Source organism: Phycomyces blakesleeanus (genome assembly GCF_001638985.1).
Source record: "Phycomyces blakesleeanus NRRL 1555(-) unplaced genomic scaffold PHYBLscaffold_10, whole genome shotgun sequence".
NCBI lineage: Eukaryota > Fungi > Mucoromycota > Mucoromycetes > Mucorales > Phycomycetaceae > Phycomyces > Phycomyces blakesleeanus.
In genome coordinates, this window is record NW_017265143.1 from 891,794 (window position 1) to 910,237 (window position 18,444).

General features: G+C 39.7%; 6 protein-coding genes across 6 annotated transcripts; 2 read left to right on the forward strand and 4 right to left on the reverse strand.

The window, feature by feature from the left end:
• Positions 1-50: 50 nt before the first annotated feature.
• PHYBLDRAFT_145311 (hypothetical protein) lies at positions 51-1,602 on the reverse strand (the record flags this gene model as incomplete). Its single annotated transcript, XM_018431414.1, has 2 exons — positions 51-699; positions 827-1,602. 2 exons carry the CDS (start codon positions 1,600-1,602, stop codon positions 51-53), a joined length of 1,425 nt encoding a protein of 474 aa, XP_018291880.1.
• Positions 1,603-2,211: 609 nt separating this feature from the next.
• Positions 2,212-3,919, forward strand: PHYBLDRAFT_186950 (hypothetical protein). The gene is made up of 4 exons (XM_018439304.1): positions 2,212-2,250; positions 2,385-2,594; positions 2,749-3,425; positions 3,522-3,919. Exons 1-4 carry the CDS (start codon positions 2,226-2,228, stop codon positions 3,561-3,563), a joined length of 954 nt encoding a protein of 317 aa, XP_018291881.1. The 5' UTR covers positions 2,212-2,225; the 3' UTR covers positions 3,564-3,919.
• A 2,643-nt stretch (positions 3,920-6,562) lies between these two features.
• On the reverse strand, positions 6,563-8,909 carry PHYBLDRAFT_64797 (hypothetical protein; the record flags this gene model as incomplete). The annotated part of the gene is made up of 3 exons (XM_018441349.1): positions 6,563-6,583; positions 6,618-7,513; positions 7,577-8,909. 3 exons carry the CDS (start codon positions 8,907-8,909, stop codon positions 6,563-6,565), a joined length of 2,250 nt encoding a protein of 749 aa, XP_018291882.1.
• A 273-nt stretch (positions 8,910-9,182) lies between these two features.
• PHYBLDRAFT_112583 (hypothetical protein) lies at positions 9,183-10,604 on the reverse strand (the record flags this gene model as incomplete). Its single annotated transcript, XM_018428298.1, has 1 exon — positions 9,183-10,604. One exon carries the CDS (start codon positions 10,602-10,604, stop codon positions 9,183-9,185), a length of 1,422 nt encoding a protein of 473 aa, XP_018291883.1.
• Positions 10,605-11,167: 563 nt separating this feature from the next.
• PHYBLDRAFT_145315 (hypothetical protein) lies at positions 11,168-11,416 on the forward strand (the record flags this gene model as incomplete). Its single annotated transcript, XM_018431415.1, has 2 exons — positions 11,168-11,287; positions 11,345-11,416. The coding sequence occupies 2 exons, from the start codon at positions 11,168-11,170 to the stop codon at positions 11,414-11,416; spliced, it is 192 nt and encodes a 63-aa protein (XP_018291884.1).
• A 359-nt stretch (positions 11,417-11,775) lies between these two features.
• PHYBLDRAFT_177538 (hypothetical protein) lies at positions 11,776-17,999 on the reverse strand. Its single transcript, XM_018437900.1, has 20 exons — positions 17,824-17,999; positions 17,587-17,666; positions 17,402-17,534; positions 17,183-17,332; positions 16,906-17,065; positions 16,589-16,791; positions 15,181-16,517; positions 15,074-15,102; positions 14,840-15,012; positions 14,674-14,785; positions 14,507-14,620; positions 14,125-14,438; positions 13,802-14,051; positions 13,284-13,726; positions 13,128-13,196; positions 12,937-13,053; positions 12,691-12,872; positions 12,495-12,594; positions 12,278-12,433; positions 11,776-12,200 (listed from the first exon to the last, which is right to left on the reverse strand). The coding sequence occupies exons 2-20, from the start codon at positions 17,622-17,624 to the stop codon at positions 12,102-12,104; spliced, it is 4,179 nt and encodes a 1,392-aa protein (XP_018291885.1). The 5' UTR covers positions 17,625-17,666; positions 17,824-17,999; the 3' UTR covers positions 11,776-12,101.
• Positions 18,000-18,444: the final 445 nt, after the last annotated feature.

Genomic DNA, 18,444 nt, shown 5'->3' on the forward strand with positions numbered 1-18,444 from the left:
ATGAACTTGTTAAATTTTTCTGCGCTCTCCGTTTCATATTGAAGTGGGCATCAAAATCGTTGAACATCATCGAGCAAGTGGTGTAGAAGGTGGATCTTTGGCCTGAGAGAGAACTTCGGAGACTTTGCGTCAGTTTGACACAAGTGTTTATCCAGTACATATAAAGAATCCGTGAAGTTTGACAATGTATCTCTGAAGACGTATATATATTGCTCGTAGTTCGATTCAATACCGCGAAGGTATATAAGTGAGCATAGTTGTCCAAGGTAAATAAAACATTGAGAGAACATGTTTATACGTACAGTCGATTGAAGGAATAGTTTGCTGATAATTGTTGGTAGAACTTGGATAAGCTGTTTGTAATCCCTGCCAACAAATGATCCGCAATGTCGAAGATTGTTTCGAAATATTCTGGAATATGCATTCCGATTTCTACTAGGCATGATAATGTTACCAAGTGTATCCCTTTCTGCTACAGTGAGAACTTCTTTCATAAAGTAATCTACTAGATACTTGATACAACCAAGGGGAACGGTGTGGAGGACTTCTACTGGGCAATCTTTAGTCAGATCAAAGGAATTAAGTCGAAGAAACTCTTCACTACCGTTGACTGAGAAGCTTAGTGTGTCGGTTAGAATTTTATAGCGAGCTGCATTGGGGAGTTTTGATTGAATAACATCGTGTAGATGAGTCAACTCCCTTTTTTCAAAAGTATGAGAGATTTTTTGTTGCTGCTGCTGTTGCTGTTGTTGTTGTATTTTCTGCTTGTTGATTTAATTTTTCGGGAATTTTTGGTTTGAGAGAAAAGCATTTACGGCATGGATACTTCGAGTTTGTGCCTTTGTGCATAGCCAGTTGTGAATGTCTGGAGTTATCGGCAATAAGGAGGAGGAGAGGAACAACAAGAAGAACGTATTCATTGTGATCATATGAAAAGACTTCGATTCCAATTTCCAGCTTAACAAAATCATCAACAATTGGGCCCAGCATATCAAAAGCTTTCAAGTTTTTATCCGATATACAGATGAACAGAGTGTTTTCTCGTCGACTTTTCATTTCCAGAGGCATTGCAGCCATATACATCAAATAGCCATAAAAAACATTGTATTGCTTTGATTTGTTATCAGATGTATCGTCAGACCAAAGGAAAATGGGCGCTAGAACCATCTTTAAATACTTTTTGGTGTTTGATGAGCCAGGAAGAATTCGTTTGAATTTGTTGCTGGAATGATTTTCAAACCAAAAACGAGAGATGACTTCTGTAAGGCCAGCAGTGAAGCCTGGAAGAGCAGACATTTGGTTCACCATGTCCGGGGCGACGGCGAGATGTTTTAGGTCCTTTGATGGTTCATTCATGCAAAACGAATGATCTTCTCCCTTCTTGTCTTTCGCCTTGTACCCAACAGGACTTAGAATCTGAGCCTTTGGTTTAATACGTTGCTGAAAGTTGAGTATCCTATCTGGTGCTGGCAGGACTATAGGCTCTCTTGTTGACTCTTGAAGTTCCATGGTAAGTTTCAGCATATAATGGATCCTTTTTACCATGCGCTCGGAGCAAAGATGTTTATTGGCATAGGAAAACGCGTGAAGTAATCCTTCCATACTGGATTTGAATGGGTCTACCAGATCCGAAACACTGTCTAGTTCTTCTATATGGCTTGTTGTATATCTTGATAGAATAATATCCTCTTCTGCATCAGAGATTGAATGCTGCAACTGAGTGGCGATACCTACTATGTATCCAAAAAGGAGATAAAGTGGTGCTTAATAAAAAATCCAACCTTAAAAAAACCCTTAAACTTCGGAAAACATAACAAAAATCTTACTAAAATTGCCTGCTTTTTTTTACCATAGTTTGTAGACAAATTTTAATTAAAAAGAAATAATTGCTATTGTTCTCACTTTTCAATATTCTACTTATACTTGCTTTAATACCAAAGATAAAATAAAATACTGGCGCTCTTTTTTAATATTATTTTACTGTACCGAGAACTATTTCACTCACACAAGCACCCAGATATGATAAGTTTTTCTTTCATTTAATAATGGACTAATAGATTGTTTATTTTAACTTTTATTATTCGGTTTACTTTGTAGTATTAAATACCAGAGTCTCTTTTTTCGTTTTAATATACGGTGACTTGCACATTATGTGGACAATTTTCTATAAAAAAATTATTTCAACTCAAAAGCACTGATTTTTCGATTCCAAACCATTCGAAATTATGGCAACCGAAGAAGACGTGCAAAGTAATAAGGAGCAACAGCAGCAATAGTACCACCAGTAGAAACATTTTTTCTTAAAAAAATAAATTCTTTTCTGCCTTTCTTCTTCTGTTAATTCAATCATGACATGTCAATTTTACATACATTCTATCTACCAGCCAAACTCAAGGCCTGCTGCGCCATGTGCATGGGTTATCTTAATGATCTCAAAGATACTCCCCAGATAGAAGAGTCAAAGGACTTTGACTCCGTAAAATTCAAGGATACAATGGCTAAGCTTGGCCAGATTCTATCTCATGATGCTACCAAGCTTACCTTGGCTTGTAAGCCACCTCGTCAGCCTGCTGATGCAATCAAGATGATCCAAGGTAAAGAAAAAACTACATGAATAAACTAATAACGAGATAAAAATAAGGATAATTCAATACTCTGTAATTGTTTTTGATTTATATATTAATACATATTCTAAATAAATAAAGGCTAACTGTGTGTGTTTTTATTATTTATTTATTGGCGTCTTAGAAATATCGAACACTTTATTCCGTCTGTTGGGCTTCTATCATTCTATTCCTATCTCAGCTGGCCGCGCATATCTTGCAGCTTACACAAGTCTTATGCGTGGAGTACTCCAAGGCACCCACACCCTTTGTAGTACATTTAGCGGTGATGCTCCAACTTTTATGATCCCAACAGCGGTGTTGTGGGAGAACTGTGCTGCCTTGGGTAAAAGCCCCAAAAACAATGAGGAAGCTGTACGAAAACTTTGGATTGGATTCGAAGAAACCTTGAAGGATGCTAAATCAGAAGCTCGCGAGATGCTTAATGAGGAAGAAGACGAAGATGATTTTGAGGATTCAGAAGACTCTGAAGAAGAGGAAGCAAAAGAAAAGCCAACCGAGGATCAAATTGCCGCAAAAAAGGCAATCACCGAGAAGTGTGTCCAGTTGACAGATTTAACCGTATTAATTTACAAGAAGATTGAGGTGCGCTGCCTTGATCTTGGCAGCATCGAGTGGTTAGATCGAGTGAGCGAACACGGTAACAATGTAGTAGACGAAACCGATGTTTTGATCTCGCAACTTTATGAAGAGGATGCGGATGCTATGACAGTATTCGTAAACAAACATGTAAAACAGTGCATTGACCTGGTGAAGATTGCACAAGAAGTAGCTAAAGATGAGCATGCCAAATGGTTTGAGGTAAATTAGAATAAGAATAGAACAGAAATAGTATTATTATAAGGTGTGTATGTAGAAGTATGAGTATTGAAACAAAAGGCTTTGGGTATTCTATAGATGTGCGCCACCAAATTGGAGACACTGACAATCAAAGCATGAAGAGGGAGAATGCTGCTGGGTCGGTAGATGCAAAAAAAAGACAAGTAAAAAAAGGAAAAAAGAAAGACAAAGCAATGATCAAAATGTACAGGGAGAGAGTTTAAGATGTCTTTGGTGGATATAGAGATGATCGACGACGGGGATATTGTGGGAGGGGAGGAGATGTGAGGGTCGGTGTAGATTCGCTGGCGCGGGATAGGTGCATAACTTGGTTATAAGTTTTGAGGAATTGTTTCGAGGAAGGGTCTTGGGATAATGGTAGAATTTCTTCAAGTTCTTGCCTCAGATCATTAGGAATCTAAAAATGATGATAAGCATCACATAAATATAAATATAAAAAAAAATATTTACCATGCAAAGTTGATCTTGATGTTCAATCAGTAATCGGACTACTTGAATTTCATCCTCTTGTGAATAGCTCTGCAAGGTTGAGTTTAAATCCTTTGATGTGTAATAGAGGATGTTGGGGGCAACAACGCACGCGAGATTGTAACTGTCCATACGGTTAAGTGCCTTAAATGTTGTAGTCCAGCTGAGAAGAGCCAATAAAAGAAATAGCAAGTCTCGATTTGGTTTAGGCAATAGACAACAGGCGAGATGTAGAACAGTCTGTGTATCTTTGGGTGTTTTCATACCTGATTAATACAACAACATTAGATAAATCATTGATTGGTTTAACAATAGAGAAATGAAGTAGCAAAGGATTACTTACGGAGGCTAGACATAAAAAGGCTATATAGTCTGTGGGTCATCAGGGGTTCAGGTAGTTCTCGCAGAAACCGTTTGAGGAGAGCGGCGAGTTGAACAGGGGATTCATTGGTATAAAAAGTGGAATCAGTATCTTGTCGGGCATCAATGGCGTCGTGCATTATTTTGAGTTGGCGAATATTTCCATTTTTGCGAAAAATTCCTTCGATGGACAAATCCTTGGAAAGCATAGCTAGAATACATTGTTGTACACAATTAGGGACTTTTGATCTTGGATCAAAAGCAGCTTTCAGACCAGGAAGTGGAAAAGACCGTATATAAGTAAGAGGATGAGAAGAAAGAGTCTCGAGAGGAACACCGAAAGTGGGCGGTAAAAGGGAAGAATCTACTGGAGGTTTAAGGGTGCCAACTCTCATGTGGGTTTTGAGCTTTCCCCACAACGATGGTTTTTTGGCTTCCAATAAAGTGGCAAGTGTTTCCGAGGACCATCCTAGGAGGTGTAGTTGACCAGTGACCCACTCCCGGATAAACTTATCCTGGTCAATAAGAGAAGATAAGGGGGATGGTGGCTTGGAGACAAGACGCGGGGAATAGCGGCTGGAACTTATGGTACTGATACTGCGGTTACGTATGGCAGGTTCTTTAGGTATAAATGCTCGTAATGCTTTGGCTCGTTTTATGTGACCCATCTGAATAGCATCTGATGGTTTTGACTGGGCTAACATGGCTAATGAAATCGACGAAGTCTGTGGTACTTGCTGCTGTTGTTGTTGTTGTTGTTGTTGTTGTTGTTGTTGTTGTTGTTGATTTAATTTTTGTGGCGTTGGCTGTAATTGCGACGCTGATAGAGGAGAAAATTTAGGGATCGGGATGGTTTTGGTCTTGAAGGCGTGTTCAAGTCGACGTAGACTGGCGTGTATGGGCCGAAATTGGTTTTGGGAGAGAGGGGAGAGAGGGGAGAGAAGATCGGCAGATTCCAGAGAATCTTTAGGTGATACTCGATCGAGAGCATCAAGAAATTGCCTGACAGTGTTGGGTTCGTTGTACTTGTGTTCCTGTGCCAAGTCAAGTCAAATTGAATTGAATTTTCTTCGTCTTCAACATCAACACAAAAAAGGATGATTATTTATATTTATGAGGAATATTTACCAGGGAGAGTGCAGCCACCAGAGCAAGGCGCATAAGATCTTTGAGAGCATAAGCAAGGCAGGTGATGGTATGAGTAAGTTGGGTAGTGTGACTGTGGGAAAGATGATCAAAAAAGAGGACAAGTTGCTGAGAAAGTAAAGAAAGTGTTTCTTCTTGGAGTGGTTGGTTATGTTTTTGAAGACGTGGACGAAGATAGTCAATGGCGCAGAAAAGGTGGTGTATATACAGAAGAAGGTGATTAGAAGTACGAAGGGTATCTGTATAGCTAGCAGCGGCGAGATGCATGAGGATGTCAGATATGCAGGCAGCAGACGAAGCTTCAAAAGCAGCCATGTCTGACCAAATGTGTGTGCACTGCTGGTCTATCGCATCTTGGACTGCATAGAGAGAGGTGGAATTAAGAGAAGAAGTGTTGATCAGGCAGATCTCTTTTAGACACACTCGCCAGTGTTTGTGGATCATATAACATTCTGGATGCCACCTTTCTTCTTGTTGGCTAGGTTGGACAAATTTTTGCAAAATGGTTTGTAGACAGCCACTACAGCTGGTTCCTTTGAGAAATGAATAGTGAAAACGGCAATAGGGTCGGCCATGGTAGTCATAACATTCTGCTTCACGGGTTTGTAATGCCTGTGGCTGTTGCAACCAACATCCTACACATCGTACACAGGATGAATGGTAGGTTTGCCCATCCGCTGCAGTGTAAACTGCATGAGAATCATAAGAAGATTGGCATATTGGTTGGCGACATTGAGCGCATGAGTTTGGTGGTGTACTAAGTGGGGTGATTTCAGGTGCATCTCGAAGACGATGAGGGGAATCGCTGAGTGATCGCTGATGAGAGGGTCTGTGTGAAGGACTCATTTGGATAATAATTGACGAAAAAGAAGAAGAGGAACGGACACAAGCACAACAAGGTTGTTTATGAGAGTTGCGGGGTGGGACGTCACTCGAGCTCTGGTGTGCATGTGTGTGTGTGTGTGTTTGTGGGTTGATGAGCACAGGCCACACTACCCAAACGCCCTTCTGACCGAGAGATATAAAAAGGAGAACTCCGCCAATGCTTATTTTGTTTGATTCTCTATTTTTAGCTCTCGACATCTGTCTAAATAAAGACCCAGCCGGCTGCACCACTCGGATGTCTATTGATGCATGTCAGTCATCTAATCAAACATCAGTTATTCTATCAGTTCTTACCTGTTGAGGGGGTGATGTGGTAAGTATCTCAATGCTTTCTTCACTCAGGGCCAAATACGGCTTATAGCGACGAGAGCGTAAAGTACGATTACGGCTATTTGGGCGGGAAGGTCGCTTACACATTATTTGAATATGTGGTAAGTAATCAAGTAACTCTGAATTACGTGGTTGAACAATAGTTCTTAGAGGAAGAATAGGTTCGCAAGCCTCTAACATATTCTCTTTTCGTATCTTTGTGTTCTTTTCCAGAATCTCCCAACCATAAGCTCCATGGGTCCCATGCACGCTCCGGGCCAGCCGAGTCAGAACTGTCTGAATTTCCTGTGCCAGTTGGTTCGGGTCAGACGGCACATCCCACAGCCGACCAGTACCAGAAGGGTGATCCTTGGATGACTCCCATACTTTCTCTTCTTCTTGCAACGGATCATTAGGGTGGGCCATAAACGCGTCTTGAACCGAAGCCACTTCCAAGCTACGCCACAACGCGTCTAATGTTGTTGACGACGAAACTTCTAATTCTGGAACAAAAGGTTTTAAAGATGATAGTGATGAATCTATCTGATGTTTCTGATATTCCTCGTACATCCTAATCAATGGATCATCTTCATGCAATTCATATTCAATATAGACCCCAAAAAGTCCCGTGCAGTCCCTCTTCCACTCATCTGAGATATCATCCCCCAGATCAAACTGTGGACACCACACTTGTAATGTATTTATGATCTGGCGCACGTCTCCTACCCAGGCCACCAGACACACCAAGTCTACAGGAGGTACAAAAAACCCTTCTGCAAAACATATAAGCTGCAACCATGGCAATAGTACTTCTGTCGGAGGAGATTCGAAATGCAATATCCCGTATAACCGTAAACTCTCAATCGGGATCGTACTTGTATCTATTATTGATATTAAATCATTTCTTTGTATCAGTACATATTTGGGTAGTTATATAAGCTTACCGTTACAAGTCATGATTATAGGTCGCCGACTTTTGTCTGATAATTCTTCTACTGCTGACCAAAATCCTTTGTCTTCTTCATATAGTATATCTACTTGATCCAACAGGATCAGACTTTCCTTAGGCTCCTGGGGTTCGTTGGTCTCATATTTCTCCTCTTCATTCTCTACTATATCCATTGCATCATCTATTATTGGATCTATATGCATAACATCTATATATTCTTCTGCAACCTTCTCAATAGGTTTGATGCGTGCAAAATGTCGCATAAGCCCAACGTTTGTAGGCACTGCTGGTGGCTCAGGTTTTACTCTTCGCTTGTTTGGCAGATTTGGTTTGGAGACTTCACCTCGTCGTTTATCCCCTGTTTTGCTAAATGTAACCAAGTGGCTTTCAGTCATGGCACCAACTGCTGCTATAATATCCTTGCCAGAACGTCTCATTCCTGCATGAACTTCAAAAACCTCGTATCCTATTTCCTTTGCAGCGGCATATACTGCAGCGGTTTTGCCCACACCCGTTGGCCCCACAAGTAGCACCAACGAAGTTTCAGGTGGCCTAGTCTTCTTCTTATCATTTCCATGTTGCTTTGACTTCAGTTTTGGCTTCTTCTCTTTTGTCTGATCCTCGTATGGATTTCCCCAGAAACGTTCGAATCCCGCATTAGTTAGAAATCCATGTTCATCAACTTCATTTTCCATCAGTGTCAAATGTTCCATTTCCAGATCTTCGGAGACAAGTCTTCCACGATTAGATACTTTCTTGTATTTTAGCCAGTCCCAAAGTTGAATCGATTCTTGCTTATTGGCTAGCATACCATCTAGGTTGGCTGGGCTATATTTCTCAGCCCAGGGTTGATGGGTACTACTACTATTATTATTACTGCTTATAGTGGTATGATCGTAATAAAGTGCCCGACATGCACTGGATGATTCCCATTCAGGATAAACTTTGTCCATCATTGTCTTGATCTCAGTCTTTGTCCAGCGAAATGGTTGTATATAAGAAGGTGGTGAGGGCCGAAGAGGTAGATGACATGAGTTACAAGACTTCAAACGATGTCTGGATTGATTTTGGTGAGTTCTATGCGCTTGACCACCAGTTATTATTCTACTAGGTATATGTCCTCCTTCGAACAACACCCGATCAGGCAAGATCGCGTTTGGGGTGCTAGGTCCGGTAGGCCGATAGAAGCTCTTAGGTGGCGTTGGTAATGGCTGTAATGTTGGTGGTGGTGGTGGTGTTGCTACAGATTGAGAAAAGCTGATTGGCTGTACGGTTGGAACTTGAGGCCTGAAAAAGGCGTCTAGGGTCCTCTTGGGTTGAGTAGACATTGAAAACAAAGGGAAAAAATAGAGAGAGAAAAAAGGGTATAAGGAAGCAGTTGTGGGGTGGCGCGGCGTGGCGTGGAATCGGAGCGTGGTCGTCAAACACGACACCGCACAACACGAAGCATCGCGTCGCGTTTTATTAACATTTCTCCGTCTTTATTGAAAGAAAAAAATATAGCTCCTCTAAATACTACTTTATTATACATTTGGATTCTATATAGTACACTGAGTATTATATATATATATATATATATATATATATATATTTCTAATGTTTTATAATTCAACCATAACACTCTTAAGAAAAGTGAATTCGTCCAGACCGGCTCGCCCAAGCTCCTTGCCAATTCCAGACATGTTTCGACCACCAAAGGGGAGAAAGTCTGGTACAATATTATAGAGATTGATCCATACTACGCCAGTCTTGAGACGTGCAGCAACCTTGTGGGCTTCTTTGTGGTTTTTTGAGAAAACAGCTGAAGCCAAGCCATAGTTTGATGAATTTGCTCGGTGAATAGCTTCGTCTGTGGTTGTGAATGGCTCTAAGACACTTACAACTGGACCAAATATCTCTTGAGCCACATGTGGACTATCATCCGGTACATTTGTATAAACAGTAGGCGAGACGTAAAATCCGTCTAATTGGCTCAAAGGGCTGGTCCAGTTTTTATATGGATACTGAGTGTGCGGATATATATGCTCATATTGTATCTGATCAATGAGAGGGCCATACGGGTATAGATTTGGTCCAACGGTTTCAAAAGGGGTAATTGCCTTCCATTTCATCGTTTCTTTTTTTAGATGAGTTAAGAAGGTCTTATATACATCATTATGCACGTATATACGTGACACCGCACAGCAATTTTGCCCAGCGTTGGAGAAAGCGCCTTGACTAATTGTATATGCGGCTTGCTCTATGTCTGCGTCTTTAAGTACAATCACTGCATTATTTCCTCCACATTCAAGAACCCCGGGTGTAAGTCTATTTCCAGATTCTCGTTGAATAGCTTGCCCAACTAAGGTAGATCCAGTGAAGCTGGTCTTGTCAACTTGTTCCATTAATCTACAGGCCACATCTGCACCACCTGGAAGAACCTGTAACACACCTGGCGGAAGAATGTCTGTAGCCAATCCTGCAAGTGCCAGTGTAGTCAAAGGTGTCTGGGGTGCAGGTTTAACAATAGCACAATTACCGGCTGCCAGCGCCGGCGCTAGTTTCCAACCGGCCAGAAGTAAAGGATAATTGAAGGAAGTCACTAATCCTACAGTTCCATATGCCTCTCGTATTGTGTAGGCATGCATACTTGGGTCCATAAATGACTCGCCTGGTATATTTGTTTGCCCACTAAACGTTCTTAAGCACTCAACAACAGACTGTACTTCTGAAATTGCATCATTCAAAGGTTTTCCTGTTTGAAAGCTCTCTAAAGCTGCAACATCTTCTGTGTGTCGTTCAAGTGCATTAGACAGTTTGAATAAACAATCGCGGCGGTAATGAGGGTTTTGTTCCCATGAATATTGAGCACGATTTGCACACACGATTGCCTTATCAACTTGATCGAGTGTAGCATTTGATAGTTCACATAGGGGATTCCGTGTGGAAGGATTGATGAGTGTCTGGTATGCCGTCGTCGGGGTAAATCGACCATCGATGTAGGGTGATAGCCCCTTCCCAAGATTTTTCCAAATATGTTGCATCAACCAAATATATATATGGAACGATATAGTCGAAATAAATAAGTAAATAAATAAATTATAATAACTCCATAATATAAATTATAAGACAGATTAACAGCTGAGAATCACTGCACATCCCCGTAATGTACTCCTCTTTTTATATATTTATATCTACATCTTTTCCCCTAATACTTCCTTTGTTAACAAATGAGTGCTTTCCTTAATTGATCTTGGACTAGCTTGAGTGAGTGGCTGCACGGAAGAACCAGGTTGAATAGAAGTATGGAATGTTCAAGGAGTAAAATAAGAAAAGAATAATAAAGTCTCCTGTGTCTCTGAACTGGCCACAATGGTTTTTTAAGCTATCCTAATGGGAAGTATAAGGGTGTGCAAAATAAAGGAGAGGGCAAAGGGATAACATACCTCAGTCTACACCATGAGAGGAGTGCAGCTGTTAATGGCAGGAAACAGAGATAGAACATACATATACATATAGAAGAAAGTGAAAAGGCTATAAAAGGTCTGAAAAAATCAAACAATCGAACAGTATTCACATCTCTCTTCTTCTCTCATCAATCTACAATATGAAGGCCACTTTCTTCCTCGCTGTCTTTGCTCTCCTCGCCGTTGCCACCTCTGCCATCCCCCACGGTTCCGACCAATCTGCTAAAGAAGTTGGTAACGAAGGTTCCGTCTCTGGCGTCGTAAGTTTCTCTTTCCACCTTTTATGTGTATGTATAATTTGCTAAATATTCTGATAGTTCAACAACTTCGCTGCTGCTGGTGCCTTGAGCGACAACTCTCTCAAGAACTCTGTCAGCCAGTCCGTTTAAGCAATTACTTATTAATGTCATGGAGATTGATTGAAGATATCAATTCTAAATGTATTCGAAAGAGAATTAGCATATTCGATCCATACAGTCATTTAAACTTTTTTTTTCTTTAATAAAGCATATTGATTCTCCCATAATAACTCAAGGCAGAAATTAGACAATAAACTATGTGTGCTTAAACAGAATCAGATGATATCATAAAATTCTAGTTAATGAGTGTCAGAACTATATTTGACAGAAAAGGGGTAATTATAAACCACTGTATGACTATTGATACTAATGCCAATGCCAACGAAGTATCTTTGGGAAACACAAAGATAAAATAGGAGAAAAGGGGATAAATCGCAACCCGATCATTTGCAGGATTAAATGCCTTTATAACAGATCTTTGTTTGGTATTTGGTGCTTTACTAAGCTCAACAATCGAATACCAGGAGAAATCGTACTGCAACTGTAGTGTGCTTAGAAATATATGCAGGAATATTGATTACCATTAAATCTGCGGTTAATGCTAAGAGGTCAAGTTAATAATACCAACTGAGGATAGATATTAAAAAAAAAGGTAGTATTTATGACTTTCTGTATATTTTTAATGGCTACTTTTCTCTTATATATATAGGAAAAGTAAGATAGGAAATGATGTACAAGATACTAGGATGATGAAGATGTATAAAAAAATAGCCCTTTAAATGTCGAACAAAAGGGGTTTTGGTTTTGGAATGTCGGGCTGCGAAGGCTGGTGAATGAGCTTGAACAGACCGGTACCAATAGACATAGGGATACCCTAGATTGTGAAAAATTGTAAGTGAGTTTAGTAAAAGTAATAGAGGAGGTAAATTATATTTCAATAATAATATTTACCATGATGATCTGTTCTGATACACCCACGACAGCATCGCATTTACTGTACAATGCAGCCTCAAACAAGTGATCAGTAGTCTTTTCGAAAGAAGCAATACTCAAGACACTGTCTCTCATTTTCGAAATACCGAATCGAGTGATACCCAGTACTTCACCCTTAAAAATAGAAAATTATATGTAAGCTTTGGATTATATGTGTATATTTAGCTCAGCTTACCTTGCTTGTCATAATGTCACCAAGCAAGAATACGTGACGATGATCAATAGTCATACCGTGACTCTCCATGGTAACTTGAATTTCTCTAATAATAGTGTTTCTATGTAATTTATCCCCCAGCAGAATTATGATGTTAGAAATATGCAACCTCAAAACCAATATATACAAATATCTATTTATATTTATAAATATATACCTTGCTGCTTCAATACCCAATACTTGGGCTACTTCCATAATATGATTAGAGGTGGTATTTTCGCCAATAATACCATCGGTAGTCATGACATCCAAGAGACCGTAACCTTCAACAAGCAATTGCTTTGATCCACTTCCACCGGCCTTTTCACTGATAACAGCACGGACAACAGAAGGAAGGCCCTTTAAATTAAACGGCCAGAGTCAGCTTACAGATATTAACCAGAATATACTCGACTTATATTACCTTGATAATAACAGCGCATAAAAGACGCTTAATAGCTTTGAGACTGTAGTACATTGACTCGTCTTGTTTGGCATGAACGTAAACGCGAATAATGTCAGGGCGGCTGGTTTGAACATCCTGTAAAACGATTATTTAATTAGTATACTTTTACCATTCAAATTATTTCTTTCTTATTCTTGTAATATGTTTACCAATTGGCTGCTCTTCAACTTGGGGGCTGTTTGGATGGCCGTTGCAATTTCATAAATATTTGTCTCAAGCTAGATAAAAGATAGAGAAAATAAACAGATATAAGTTTTTTTTTTAAAAAAAAATATCGCTAGGTAAAAAGTGAAGAGTAAATATACCTGGAGTTTGTTCAGTGCATCCAAATCAATTCGGAGTAAGATATGTGTATCGTTAGGTTCATACACTTCTTCCATATACATTGCCACATCCCCAAGAGTTGTTTTTTCGACACGACCCTTGACCACACGAGCAGCTCTGACATCCTTGTCAGAATGCAAGTCGCAAGTAATAATGGGGGTCGAGATGACCTTGGCAGCGTTAATAATTTCTTTAATACGGGGTACACCAAGAGTAATGTTCATGGAAGCAACACCAGCAAAATGGAAAGTTTTCAGTGTCATCTGTGTACCGGGCTCACCAATAGACTGTGCACCAATAGCACCGACAGCAGTACCGGGCTCAATCTTAGCTTTCAGATACTTGGAAAGACAAACACCGAGGTAATCGCGCAACTGACGTTCGGTGACAACGCACATATTTCTTAGGGCATGCTTGGTAGCCTCTATTTATGTTTACAGAGCAGCATAAGTAATGCCGTATAAATGTAATGTACAGAAAAGTAATGTTTTTATCTTACCTGGAACATCTTCGTCGATATCCATGTCCATATAATCCTCATCAGGAATGGATAAACCAGGAAGCATACCGTGCTTCTTACGAAGATTGGCCAATTTTCCAGCAACCTTATCGTTGATGAAGGTCAGGACCATGTCGATGAAAGACTGCATACAGTTGGTGGTCCAGACATCCTGACTGGTCACATCTTCGGCCAGCTTAATAATCTGCCAAGGCAAAAGACCTTCTTCGCCGTTCAATGGAGTACAAATCTAATGATAAGCATGAGTATCATATCAAATTTACTTTTATGCGAAAATATAAATCTCTTTTTGTTTGGTTTACCTTGACATGCTTCAGATTACGTTCAAACTCTACTGGGATACCGTCACCTTCAATAGTCATAGGGTCCAGACCATCTGCACCATAACGGAATTGAAGCATAGCACCTTCAGAGTTACGTACAGACAGATCATAATGGGTTGTCAGATCTTCAAATGCTTTCATTAAACGTCTAGCCATATAACCGGTTTCGGCAGTCTTGACAGCTGTATCGACCAGACCTTCACGACCAGAGACAGCGTGGAAAAGAAACTCAGTAGGACTAAGACCAGTAAAGAAACTGTTTCTCACGAAACCCTTGGCAGGAGGACTCTTAGCTGAAGTCAAAATAAATAAATATATATAAAAACATTAAAACAAATGAAAAAAAATGAAAAAAACTTACAGTGTTTTAAGAAATGAGGGAGAGATCGATCTTGGAAACCATCGGGAATACGACTACCGCTAATAATCTGCTGACCGACACATGCAACCATCTGAGATACGTTAATTTGAGAACCTGAAAGAAGAAGTTAGGACACTGTCAACAGATATTTTAATATAAAAACTTACCTTTGGAACCACATCGGGCCATGATACTTGGGGAGTTGTACATATTCAACTCGGTCATACAGACTTTACCGAGATCACCACGAACAGCAGACAGGATACCAGATACAGTAGACTAAAAATTGATGAGAAAAAAATCTTGATTTAAACATAAAAGAGATATACTTACCTCCATGGTCTGTTCTTCGTCACAACCAGCCATTGTCTCCAATTGACCTGATTTATACTTTGCGATAATTTCATCACACTTTCTGTAAGCTTCCTGTACTTCTGCTTGCTTGATTTCTCTCAGGCGCTTTCCGGGAGTAACATCACTAATACCAATTGAGAAACCCTGGTTGGCTAATATGTCGTGTTAGATCATGTGTGGATAGTTAATATATGATAGCTTTTTTTTACTTACCAAGATATCTAGCACACAACTTGGCCAATCTAATTATGTAATTAAAGTTAAAGCATTAATATATAAACTCTCTCACAAAATCGTTTTTGTTTTTGTAATGCGCTTGCCTGTTCATACACTTGGCAGCTTCAATCGGTCCATAATCACGCAGGATAACGTAGAACACGGAATTCTTGTTACCATCACCAACAACAGCCTTATCAACCAAACCACACATAATTTCACTGTCCTGGACAATAAGCCAGCCATCGTTGGGACAGAGATCAGGAACACGACCTTCTTGCTTTTCATACGACTTTGTCTTTGCCTCGACGTTCAATTGAACTTTGCTTTCTTTGTTGGGTCTGAAAAGAATATTGAACACCTGCTTACCAGTCCACAAACGCTGTGGCTTCCAGATAACAGGAGGAGGAAGATCGATATTCATTTCACCGTCTCCCATCATTGTGCACACCTGAGTAAACATGGCACGACTGTAGAAAGTATCCTTGTGGGACAAAAGATATGAAGCTGTAATGAAATCCTGGGTGGCGGCAATAAGAGGTTCACCGTTACGAGGAGTAACAAGATTGTTTTTGACACCCATAAGCTCAATGGCCTCAGCCTTAGCTTCTTGTGTCTGGGGTAAATGCATATTCATTTCATCACCATCAAAATCGGCGTTGTAAGGAGAGCATACACACTCATTGAAACGGAAAGTTCTCCAGGGCATGATTTTGGCAAAATGGGCCATGATCGACAATCTATGAAGTGAAGGCTGACGGTTGAATAGAACTACATCATTATCGGACATGTGTCTCTCGACAAGATCACCGATCTTAAGTTCGGCTGCAATGTTATTACGGTCACCAAATTTCAAAAATTTCTTGTATCCGTCTGCAAATGTCACATAATTTGCACCAGGATGGACATCAGGACCATTTATGACATTCTGGCGAAGTTTGTGGATATTGTGAGCGTGTACACGTTCAGGGAAAGTCAAAATTTTGGCAACACGCTCAGGTACAGCAACCTGGTCAATGCGCATATTTGGATCGGGTGAAATAACGGTACGACCAGAGAAATCGACACGTTTACCAGACAAGTTACCACGGAAACGACCTTGTTTACCCTTCAGACGTTGACAGAGACCACGACTGGGCTTACCAGCATTGGCATTTGGTACACCTGGCATTTCACTGTTGATGTACATGGCCGCAGCCAGCTGAAGAAACTCCCATTGCTCCATCAAATTCATTACTGTCACACCTCGTTCCAAACCAGCGCGAATAATAGCATTGGTAAAAATGATCTCAGTAAGCTTTGCAGTCAAATCATCTTCGTTGCTGCTGTTGTCGTCTTGCATGACTGAAGGACGGATACAGGATGGAGGCACAGGCAAGTATTGCCAAATGTACCACTCAGGCCTACCATGCTCTTCGCTCAAACCGAGAAGTTCACAGTCCTAGTCCATATATCAGTCACTAAATATCCAATAAACCTTTATTTTAACGTAAGCAAGTGATTACAACTTACCTCTGGGGTAATACGTTGGAAAAGACGAAGGACACGAAGAGGGTTCAGATCATCCTGAGCCTTGCTAAGATGGGCTTTCAATTCTGGCATGGCATTTGTTGCATTCTCAAAAGTTTTGCGGAACTGTTCTGCTTCTTCTGCTACACGCTTCAATCTGTATTTGTCGTGGGTAATCTTCATAGGGCCGACTTTTTTTACCACACCTACACACCTAGATGTAAGTCCACATATCCCCGCAAATCTTCGGTTTTATCTCCATTCTCCATTGATCCCCATTTATCTTTTATGTTTTATCCCTCATTCTCGTTATTATTTACCGTTTGTTGCTTTACAATGCGGACAAAATGTGACTCTTTTACAACGATCGTTAATCGCTTTAATTACTCTTCCACGGGTCAAATTGTCTAGACCAGGTGCACGCAATCGTCTGAGGAACGAACGACGCTCAGGCTCTTCCAACATAACACGACTACAGGACTAATTGATTTTGTAGAAAAGAAAAAATTACAAAATGCTCCAATGTCTGTCTTTCTTTATGCATACACGTTTATATATTGCATATGTAAATCGTCGTCCCTAATCAATATATTTTACCTTGCAAATATCCTGGAGAATGTTAATTACAGGTCGAAAGTAGCCAATGTGAAAAATTGGGAGAACGAGTTTGAGGTAACCCCAATGACCAGGACATTCTTGCATCTTCTGTCCACAGGTATCACATACAGCTTCTTTGTTTGAGGTACCCTGATAATGTCATGTCGAAATCTTGATTAGATTTTATTTTCTCTTCCTTTCTAACTAATTTTAACACACCAATCTCAAATCAAGAACACCACCTTTGACAGGTGTACGACTCTCAGGCTGATAAAGATCACGCTGGGTGATTTCAAACTCTGAGATCTTGACCATGTTTTGTGGTGACATTACACCAAACTGAATGTGCCGACTATTATTTTAGAGGTTAATAATTTGCCTGGATCTATTTCGATTCAACGTACATTCGCTTTGGTGTATTATCGTTAACTTGTTCTTTCATTCTGCTTGTTGTATGACTTTATTTATGAATTTCAAATTGGGACTATAATGGTAAAAAAAAAGAAAAAAAGAAGGAAAAACAAAGTGGTGAATGTCAATTGTGCCAAAGCCAAAGCCAAAGCCAAAGCAAAAGCCAAAAATTAATTAATTAATCAAACGAAAAATAATAAATATAAAAAAATTAGTACAATAAAACTGACCTTTAGAAATGTACAATTTTGTGTGCGTTTTTGTTTTGTTTTTGCTTTTTTTTATACACTGTGAAATGAAAGTATATTATGAATTCGACTGACAATGTAAATTATGTAGATGAATGCCCTTGATTAATTTCTATTAAACAGCCCTAAAGTCGATGGGCGGGCACACAGAACAAGTTCCCTTTACAAGAAAGCTTAAAAGACTTAAATGGGTTTTTTTTTCTTTTTCTTTTTTTTTTTTTTTTTTTTTTAAAACATGGATCTTCCAGCTTTCGCAGCAAAGTGACTGCTAGAGAGACGTAAAATTTTGGTGGTGTAGAACCCCGTTTTTTGGATTCCTTTAATGGAAAAGAGACATTTGAATATGGCTTCCTTTTCTTTATATCACTTTTGTAACGGTATATATATATCTATTCTTTTGGTAGGTTTCTTATATAATCATCATTGGCTTTAATATGTACCTATTTTTGCTTGGTTGTATACATATGTCTTATATACACTTATACAGAAACAATATTTGAAATACCATTCGATTAAATGTTTGTATGTTTGAAACTAGTTGTCAATTTATGAGCTTTAAGACATTAGGCACAATTGGAACAATTCTGCCTCAATTTTTAAAAT

Bases quoted from the DNA above. Each gene is read 5' to 3' on its own strand.
- PHYBLDRAFT_186950 (XM_018439304.1), top strand. From the start codon at position 2,226: ATGGCAACCGAAGAAGACGTGCAAA. The intron at 2,595-2,748 runs GTAAAGAAAAAA...TTGGCGTCTTAG, and splicing joins TGCAATCAAGATGATCCAAG to AAATATCGAACACTTTATTC. The intron at 3,426-3,521 runs GTAAATTAGAAT...GGTATTCTATAG, and splicing joins AGCATGCCAAATGGTTTGAG to ATGTGCGCCACCAAATTGGA.
- PHYBLDRAFT_177538 (XM_018437900.1), bottom strand. From the start codon at position 17,624: ATGAAAGAACAAGTTAACGATAATACACCAAAGCGAAT. The intron at 14,439-14,506 runs GTAAGTTTTTTT...TTTTGACTTCAG, and splicing joins CCCTCATTTCTTAAAACACT to CTAAGAGTCCTCCTGCCAAG. The intron at 12,595-12,690 runs GTATATATTTAT...TAAATTACATAG, and splicing joins TTGGGTATTGAAGCAGCAAG to AAACACTATTATTAGAGAAA.